Source organism: Haliotis rubra, unplaced genomic scaffold (genome assembly GCF_003918875.1).
Source record: "Haliotis rubra isolate DU_JTF1 unplaced genomic scaffold, ASM391887v1 Scf565, whole genome shotgun sequence".
In the NCBI taxonomy this organism is placed as follows: Eukaryota; Metazoa; Mollusca; class Gastropoda; order Lepetellida; family Haliotidae; genus Haliotis; species Haliotis rubra.
In genome coordinates, this window is record NW_025767263.1 from 116,076 (window position 1) to 126,617 (window position 10,542).

Consider the following 10,542-nt stretch of genomic DNA (forward strand, 5'->3'; position numbering starts at 1 on the left):
TGAGCCTTAATGATGGTTACATGTAACACTTAACCTTAATGATGGTTACATGTAGCACTAAGTCTTAATGTTGGTTGCATGTAGCACTGAGCCTTAATGATGGTTACATGTAAACACTTAACCTTAATGATGGTTGAATGTAGCACTGAGTCTTAATGATGGTTACATGTAACACTGAGCCTTAATGATGGTTGCATGTAACACTGAGCCTTAATGGTGTTTGCATGTAACACTGAGCATTTATGATGGTTGAATGTAGCACTGAGCCTGAATGTTGGTTGCATGAAACACTGAGCATTAATAATGGTTGCATGTAGCACTGAGCCTTTATGATGGTTACATGTAGCACTGAGGCTTAATAATGGTTGCATGTAACACTGAGCGTTAATGATGGTTGCATGTAACACTGAGCCTTAATGATGGTTTCATGTAGCACTGAGCCTTAATGATCACTACATGTAGCACTGAGCCTTAATGATGGTTGCGTGAAACATTGAGCCTTAAAGATGGTTGCATGTAACACTGAGCCTTAATGATGGTTACATGTAGCACTGAGCCTTAATGTTGGTTGCGTGTAACACTGAGCCTTAATGATGGTTGCGTGTAACACTGAGCATTAATGATGGTTGAATGTAGCACTGAGCCTGAATGTTGGTTACATGTAGCACTGAGGCTTAATAATGGTTGCATGTAACACTGAGCGTTAATGATGGTTGCATGTAACACTGAGCCTTAATGATGGTTTCATGTAGCACTGAGCCTTAATGATCACTACATGTAGCACTGAGCCTTAATGATGGTTGCGTGAAACATTGAGCCTTAAAGATGGTTGCATGTAACACTGAGCCTTAATGATGGTTACATGTAGCACTGAGCCTTAATGTTGGTTGCGTGCAACACTGAGCCTTAATGGTGTTTGCATGTAACACTGAGCATTAATGATGGTTGAATGTAGCACTGAGCCTGAATGTTGGTTGCATGAAACACTGAGCATTAATAATGGTTGCATGTAGCACTGAGCCTTTATGATGGTTACATGTAGCACTGAGGCTTAATAATGGTTGCATGTAACACTGAGCGTTAATGATGGTTGCATGTAACACTGAGCCTTAATGATGGTTTCATGTAGCACTGAGCCTTAATGATCACTACATGTAGCACTGAGCCTTAATGATGGTTGCGTGAAACATTGAGCCTTAAAGATGGTTGCATGTAACACTGAGCCTTAATGATGGTTACATGTAGCACTGAGCCTTAATGTTGGTTGCGTGTAACACTGAGCCTTAATGATGGTTGCGTGTAACACTGAGCCTTAATGTTGGTTAAATGTAGCACTGAGCCTTAATGTTGGTTGCGTGTAACACTGAGCCTTAATGATGGTTACATGTAGCATTGAGCCTTAATGATGGTTGCATGTAACACTGAGCCTTAATGATGGTTACATGTAGCACTGAGCCTTAATGTTGGTTGCATGTAACACTGAGCCTTAATGATGGTTGCGTGTAACACTGAGCCTTAATGATGGTTGCATGTAGCACTGAGCCTTAAAGATGGTTACATGTAGCACTGAGCCTTAATGTTGGTTGCATGTAGCACTCAGCCTTAATGATGGTTACATGTAACACTGAGCCTTATTGATGGTAACATGTAGCACTGAGCCTTAATGTTGGTTACATGTAGCACTGAGCCTTAATGATGGTTACATGTAGCACTGAGCCTTAATGTTGGTTGCGTGTAACACTGAGCCTTAATGATGGTTACATGTCGCACTGAGCCTTATTGATGGTTACATGTAGCACTGAGCCTTAATGTTGGTTACATGTAGCACTGAGCCTTAATGATGGTTACATGTAGCACTGAGCCTTAATGATGGTTACATGTAACACTGAGCCTTAATGTTGGTTGCACGTAGCACTGAGCCTTATTGATGGTTACATGTAGCACTGAGCTTTATTGTTGGTCAGATGTAGCACTTAGCCTTAATTATGATGTCGTGTTCACATAACAGTGATTTAACGTAAAATTACATCTGTTTTAAATTAACGGTCCCCGGAGCGGAAGTAAAGGACCTGCCCCTAGGCATCTTGGGATGGTCTGTAATGGCCAACACGGCATGTTACAGGTTCCTGTCAATAGACCTTATAAATCACCACCATCTCCAATACTGTTAACCTAATACACTACATAATTGGCGACGAGGGTCTAGAGGACATATTCAGACATGATTGCATACGGTAAAATCACTGATTTTAACAGCGATGCTGAATCTTGGGTAGCGTACAGCGAGAGGCTGTTTGCATACTTTGCCGCAAACAAAATCACAGATGGTGATCAGAAGAAGGCTATTCTTATCAGTGTAATCGGATCAAAGACATATGGACTACTCAGTAGCTTGGTTTCGCCTGATAAACCAACAGATAAGTCTTTTGATGGTTTGATCAATGTGCTGGAAAATCATTTTGGACTGAAGCCGTCAGCGATAATACAACGCTTCAAATTCAACACGTGCACGAGGCACTCCGAGCAGTCGATAGCTACCTATGTTGCTGAACTTCGCACTATTGCTGAACATTGTGGCTATGGAGCTCCAATTGAAAACATGCTTCGTGACAGATTTGTGGGTGGTGTGTCTGATGATCGTATTCAAAGAAGACTTTTGTCCGAGCCTGATCTGAATTACAAGAAAGCTCTCGAATTAGCACAGGGCATCGAATCTGCCTCTCGGAATATCTCTGATATTCAGCAAGCTTCACGGAACCACAGGGGGGATAGTGTCATGTGTCAAACAGTTTTCAGGGACGCAGAAAACCTCAGAACATTCAGAAATTTCCCAGAGGAGGAAAAGTATTTCCACAAGAATCAGAGACTAGTAGTGCTAGCATATGACTATCCTGATGTTACTTTAGTTACCTTTGTTGTCTGCTGGACTCACAAATCACAAACCAAGAAAACTGTGGACACTCACGGGAACCAGGAGAGATACCAGAATCAGAAGCAGAAATTGAACAAGAGAGAATGAAAAGTATTCAAGCTAAAGCAATGTGAACAGTTGCAAGCACCAACATGGAGGAAAATCCATCACATGATCAGTACTGGTAAAATAAAGTCTTCCTCGCGTTTGCATGATTTGTAAGTTCTGGAATACATGAATCTATAACATATAAATATTGACTTCCAGATGTCTTAGAAATGTACGACAATGATATCAGGAGTCAGTCTATATCGTTGGAAGAAAGTGTACATCATGTGTCAGTTTTCAAGGACGCAGAAAACCTCCGAACATTCAGAAATGTCCCAAAGGAGGGAAAGTATTTCCACAGAAATCAGAGACTAGTAGTGCCAGCACAGACATCAAAACAGGTAACAAACAATGCTACAGATGTGGCAGCAGTGATCCTGTACCTGAGAAGTGTAACATTCGTGATGAAACCTGTAGATATTGTCACTTGAAAGGACATATTCTCAAAATGTGTCGCAGACGCAACCATTCTAAACATCTGACTAATATCGTTGATGAAGATTGCATTGACTTTTGGACAACCGAATACGAACTTTATCATGTTGGTGAGCACGACACATCTGTGCCACCATATTGTGTCAATGTGGAAATATATAATGCATCAGTGTAGCTGCAGATCGATACTGGCGCAACTTTCACCCTCATCACTAAGTCAACTTATGACAAGACTTGGTCGTCCAACCCTCCAGTTATTAAGGAGATTTCACGGGTCCTTCGATCGTACACAGGAGAGAAGTTGAAGATGGTTAGTACCATTGATGTTGATATAGGATACAATGACCAATCCGTACAATCATCTGTTCTCATCGTGGATGAAAAAAAGACAAAGGTTACTCGGAAGGGACCTCCTCAACCAACTGAAACTCGATAGGAATGACATCGTAACCAAACATCAAATTTGTGAACTTAGTCAATCAGTGACACTCGAACAAGTATTCGATAAACACGCTAATGTGTTCAGTGGTGGTATCGGGGAGATCAAAGGTACATTTGCAACAATCCATGTAGATCCAAATGCCAACCGAGATTCTACAAGGCACGCCCAATTCCTTACTCACTGAAGAAGACTGACTGACTGAGTTTGGTTTTACGCCGCTTTTAGCAATATTCCAGCAACATCACCTCGGCGGACACCAGAAATGGGCTTCACACATTGTACCCATGTGGGGATTCGAACCCGGGTCTTCGGCGTGACGAGCCAACGCTTTAACCACTAGGCTACCACACCGCCCCCACTGAAGAAGAAGGTGGATGATGAACTTGATAGACTTTTGAGTGATGACATAATGGAACCGGTTCAATTCTCGGAGTGGACCACACCCATCGTACCCGTGCTGAAAGGAAATGGACAAATCAGAATTTGTGGAGACTATAAGACAACAGTCAACCAAGTTTCTATGTTGGATCATGATCTTGCCAGCGCATATCTTCAGCTGCCGCTTGAAACATCAAAACAGTTAACCACTTCAAAACTCACTGTGGACTATGTATAACAGACGATTTAATAAAATATGTCACAAACACAGTTTTCTTAAAGTGAAGTTTATCTACTGAAGTTTTCCAACAACGAGAGCGACGGACGACACGTGACCGCCGTTTCCGTCAAAGGTCATGCTGACGGTGTTGGTTGTGTGGACCTGTGATTGAGGGACCATGAACTCCCACACATTCCATTTTGTTTTCCCCTCAACCTTCATAGCATCGAACAGCATGTAGCTTGAGGACAACGTGTGGCCATTGAACACAACCTGACGGGGTTTTGATTTGGCATTCTTGTCGCGGCTGACTCCCACTCTAAGATGGGCAGTGTGATATCCAGAGCTGGGTAGATGGATGGTGGTCTGCGCATGGCCGTTGCTGATTGGGATGACCATGTTCTTGCCGTAGTAAGTGTTCTCGTTGTTCGTGTGTATTCCGTTAAAGTTGTAGTTGGTTTTGAACTTGTAGAAGCAGGTTGATGATCCTGGCAGACCAACAGTGCCATGATTCTTAGACCTGTCGAAATGGTAATTGGGATGAACAGCTGGGTTGCCATTTTCGAACAGAACGCATGTTTCTTCACCTGTAGAAGGGTTCAGCCAGTTGTTGGGAAAGTCCAATTTAACATTCTGCCATTTTGAACCATAATTGTGGAGAAGAACCACCATCTCCTTGTTGTGAGGGTTTGCTAGAGCGAGTGATGCAACTATTCTCTCCTGACCATCGTACTGACTTGAGATCCGGAGAAACCTTTGATCATAATAAAAGTTTTGCCAAAAGGTGAAAAATTTGGTCATGTGAAGGGGATGTCCATCCTGGGTAAACAAGGAACTCCGAAGGGTAGTATGACCCGGATATTGCTCATTTGAGAGCAGAAACACTATCACTCTGTCAATAAATTCCCGTAGGTTAAGGAAAGTAAACATGAAGCCGTTTGGTTGATAAATGGTTTGAAAGTCTATCATTCCATTTTCAAAACCCGACGCAACTCCGAACACATTTCCCCTTCCAAACTCACTGATAACCAACGGAACATTTTTTCCTTTCTTAAGATGAGAGTAATTCTCCACCATGTCAATAGAGGCGACCAGACGAGCTTCGTTGATACCAAAATAGGCGTAACTTCCACCAGATACACGCACATAGTTGTAGGAATGGAAAGAGAAAAAATCCAAGTGATCAAGAGACATGTCCAGAAACTTAGCAGTCCTCTTCCAGTAGCTGAAGTTATTTTCGTCTGCTTCTCGTAAGGCCATACTGGTGTATGTTGGTCCACCAACTTTCATTCCAAATCTTGATTTCAGCTTTTGGGCGACAGCCTTGTGGAAGTCTATATTCGTTTGTTGGTCAATATACTTTTCGACCCAATCAGGTTCATTAATGACTTCAAATATGTGGGGAATGCGACCTCCTGTGTAGTCCTTTGTACTCTGTACCATCAGGGACACAAACTCAGCTGCAGCGTCAACATTGTTGGGGAATTTTCCTTGATGATGAGACGTATCTATCCAACTGGGCCAGTTCAGACCTGTAAAACAGAAACATATGCAATAGGTCAAATATATTCATCAATTGCTAAACTGCTAAATTAGTATGTGTGAATGGGCCAAGTTGCAGGCCTTTATAGCAGGTGGTGTAATATAAGACGATACATATTGTGCCTCTTGGTATTGTTTGCGCAAAATGGAATTCCTGGAGATAGGCAGGGTCTGGGTAGCCATGGTGACTTGGGCTTTGACGCCACTGAATGAGACACGATTATATTAAAGAACGCTGGGTAACTTTAAAAAAATGTTCTGTGATGAATACAAAGTGCATATTTCATTATAACGAGTTACCTTAAATGTGCATATTTCGAAATAATTGTTTTCCCAAGACACGTGTAAACAGAATAGGGCATGGCGTGACGACAGTGTTGTTTACACTGCTCTGCACATCCTCCCAGAGACTGAATAAGTCTATGGAATGTCTGGAATATATTAAAGAACATTGACTACATTTGAAAATTGTACTGTGTTAATTTCAAAGAGCATATTATTTCTTTTTAATGAGTTAAAGTAAATGTGCATATTTCATAGTAATTGTTCTGTCACAAAACACATGCGAACAGGATGTTGGCACAGTGACTGCTCTGCACGTCCTTGCAGAACGAAAAATAACTGGATAGTTGTGCAAGTGTCCGTGACGTATGCAAATCTACACGTCTATTGCGTTCCATCTCACAGATCCTCTATCAGGTTAGGAACCAGAGCGTTGGGAGGCCTTTTGGCAAGACCTTGAGGTTTCAGTTCAGAAGGAAGTCAGCAGTGAAGCTACCTGCGTGTAGTTTAGCTTTGCCATGTTGAAACAACTCCCGGTATCGGTTGTAATCGAAAGAAGGTGACGTAGAAGAGATTTTACCATGTACCGATTTCCTGTCCGATTACCAAGAACCACAAGCAAGTCAGATCACCGTGTGAAGAACACGATCACAGTCTTTATTCACGGTATTGGAGAGAAATCGTTATTCATTCTGGACAGACATAACCGCATGTTTGTGACAGTGAGACGTTTCCATGCAGGGATAAATACCAGTCTTCTGAGTCCAATTTCCACTTCTTGAAGACACTTCCTGATGTTTTGCCCTAATACCCGTCAAAACAAGGAACTTGTCATACTGTGCCGGTGGCATGCTGGTGACATAGATGTGCGACAGATGGAGTGATCTTCAGTGGAGGAGATAACTCTTGGTCTACCACGTTTCATACGCTTTGTACATGTGTATTCTGTATTCTTGGAATTCTCCCAAAGCCAATATGTCATTGTCACTGAACAAGATTGTTTCAACCTACACGTGCATTCTGCATTAAATTTCATTCACATAAAATGTTCGTTTTAGAAAAATTATTGCATAAAACTGCAAAACTAAAAACTTTTCGCACTACACCGGTTAACGAACATGCGACCAACTGTGTTAAAACATATTGCATTTGTACAGAATGTTTTCTGAATAAAGAAAAAATGACATTCTCAATATTAATTCTTTTCTTTTTTTAATATATGTGAATTTTGAATCTTCGTGGAAATGACTTGAAATGATTTGTTTGCCGAAACAGAACTGGCCTGAAGTCAGCTTTCAATACTGAGGGCGACTAACAGGATCCTGCGGACAACCAGTTCTCGCTGACTTGGCTGATGCGTGTTATCGTAACCAAGTTGGGTAAGTCGATGTACACATCGATGTTCTTGTTGTCGTGGGATTGTCTGCTTCAGACAATCGATTATTTAGACTTCCACCATGTAGCAGCAAAATAAACAAACATTGGCGAAGCATACTTAACGTTTGGGCAGGCTAATCAAATAGAGTATTCACAAGGTAATCAATGTGTGACGTGAGGTGAGGTGAGGTGAAACTGGGTTTTACGTCGTGCTTGAGAATATTTCGCTCATATGACGACGTGCATGCGTGTGTATGTGTATGTGCGGCTGCTTGTACTAGCCCAGACTTAAGCTGGTTTTATAGTGCTAGCCCACTGAGATACCATGCCACAGTGAAGCATGAATACCCCACTCAGACACATTATACTGACTCCGAGCCGACCAGTCCTTGTTGTACCCATTAATGCCGAGCGCCAGGCAGAGACCAACAAGTACCATATTTTAACGTCTTTTGGTATGACACGGTCGGGGATCGAACCCGCGATCTTCCGCACTCCGGGCGGACGCTCTAACCACTACACCACGGAGGGTAATCAATGTGTATGCACATATAGCTGATCTACAGCAGTTGACATAAAATAAATTCTGGTGGTGTTTACGTGACATCAAATTCGATACTTTAAAGGAATTTTCTATGCGCGAATTAATACCATCGTAGCAACAAGCTCTGTATGCCTTTAAACAAGAAAACAACATTGAGTAATTAAACATGTTCAGACATCCAACCCACATCACCGTGCTTCATCTTTGATATTAACGTTTCCCCTGTTCCAAATGGTTCAGGGGGCGGTGGGGTAGTCTAGTGGTTAAAGCGTTCGTTCGTCACGCCGAAGAACCGGTTTCGATTCCCCACATGGGTACAATATGTGAAGCCCATTTCTGATGTCCCCCGCCGTGATATAGCTAGAATATTGCTAAAAGCGGTGTAAAACTAAACTCACTCACTCCCTCCAAATGGTTCAGGGACAATCTTGATGTATGAACATGACCTGTGGTCAGTAGGTGCGATTTACACCAAAGGATCCTTGAAATGCAAGGGACACAACTGTGATTTTCGTTTAACGAAATCTCTAATGAACTGGATTCCTAACAAAGTATGCACTCTCCCAGGTAATAACATTCATTTGCAGATAGGGCACAATGATTGATGTAATCTAAACTGGACAAATAAACAGTTGGGCAATGATCTGCATATAGAATGCGTAAGTGAGTGAGGAAGTGTGATTTTACATCGCTTTTAGCAATATTTCAACAATAGCACGGCAGAAGACACAGCAAATGGGCTTCACACATTCGAACCCGTGTCTTCGGCTCAACGAGCGCACCCTTTAACCACAAGGCTAGCCCACCACCACTCCTGAGCATAAATGGATACAGTAACTGAAACACTTGAACAGCCTGATTCTTTTATCGTCGGCATGAATACAGGTTTTTTAAAAAAAATATGCCAATCAAAACTAGGTGGGCATAACTGGATCTTTCAAGAATCGCATAACTTCCCGAATCCGTTCAGCATGTAAGATGTTTGGTACCTCATACGTACATTTTCAAAGAGATGACCATTCAGATCTTGGTTCAGCCAACGGCCGGCAGCCGTCCTGATCGCTTTACACTTTGGTATTAGGTTCTGCTGGGTGAGACCATTAATTTTGTTCCATCTCTCAACTTCGAAATGCACCCTTCCACCTTGGGAGAGCCACTCGTTGTAGATGGTGACGGTTGTGTCCGGGAACGCCGCTCCCCAAAGCAACACGTTACACACAAGCAGCAGCAGCATTCTGCAATGAAGTAATGACATATCAGACCACTATCTTGAGCTTTAAATTGTCCTGTTCAAGGCTGTAATCTACATGTGAAAGAAGCGGGTGACTCATCAAAATATGGCAGATAAACGTAGACAACGTAACTGATAAGAAAATGTGTCATAGACAAAACAAAATAACAATCTGAAATAGTCAACCGACAAACTGTGAGTGGTCTGAAAGTTTGTGATCTGTTTTATTTCTTTACAAGACCAGTCAGAGATTCAGGTTAGAATAATGGTATTCCACGACTCATGCTTGTCGCTGGAGTCAAGATAGAAAATGATGGGTGACCAGGCATCCTGACTTGGTTGATACGTATCATGATATCCCAGTTGGGTAGATCGATGCTCATGATGTCAATCACTGGATAGCTTGATTACTTACATACCGTCGACACGTAGGTTGAATGTTGTTGTGTGCTGCGTTAAACAACAAAATGGCAAATACACTTTCTGCACAGTGGATTTGGGAAGGACTTATAGCAAACCGTCTATATTTGGTTTTATATCCTACAGGACTCGGGAGTTTTAGACATGCTGCCACACTACATTCCTGCCACAGCTAACAGTGGAATCCAAATTCTCCAACCTATCTAACCTAATCCCATCGTGAATACAAAGTTGGCATATCTTCTTGTGCTATCTGGTAAAGTAGAGCAAAACCGTGACAAGATTTTGGTCCCATGGTTTACGCCAAACAGCTGTTAGCACATTAACTCGGTAGCAATTCTGGATGAACTCAGCACCATGCAGTAACATGTACATGACCGCATATGGAACGTGTATTCAGGCTTGGTGGCTTGGGGCCTTGTGTGTCACTCGTGGGAGAACTCGAAGATCATTTGGTATTTGTTCCTGGAGCAAACCTTCGGTAGGAACAGGTTCAGACAGCTGTTCTAATCCTAAATCCGCATGTGGATAGCAGAATGAGTTGATAATGATTATCTAGTCTGTATATGTGTATTATTAATTAGGGGGGTGGGTTAGTCTAGTGGTCAAAGTGTTTACTCGTCACGCTGAAAACTCGGGTTCGATTCCCCAC

The 10,542-nt window shown here is 42.2% G+C and overlaps 1 protein-coding gene across 1 annotated transcript in view; it reads right to left on the reverse strand.

Annotated features, from left to right (window-relative positions):
• LOC124254139 overlaps positions 1 to 9,530 on the reverse strand; it is a 103,040-nt gene extending 93,510 nt beyond the window's left edge. The window contains exon 1 of the mRNA XM_046688017.1: positions 9,240 to 9,530. Coding sequence (XP_046543973.1) covers positions 9,240 to 9,494 — 255 coding nt within the window. The 5' untranslated portion in view covers positions 9,495 to 9,530. The remainder of the gene's footprint in view (positions 1 to 9,239) is intronic.
• Between the last annotated feature and the right edge of the window lie 1,012 nt (positions 9,531 to 10,542).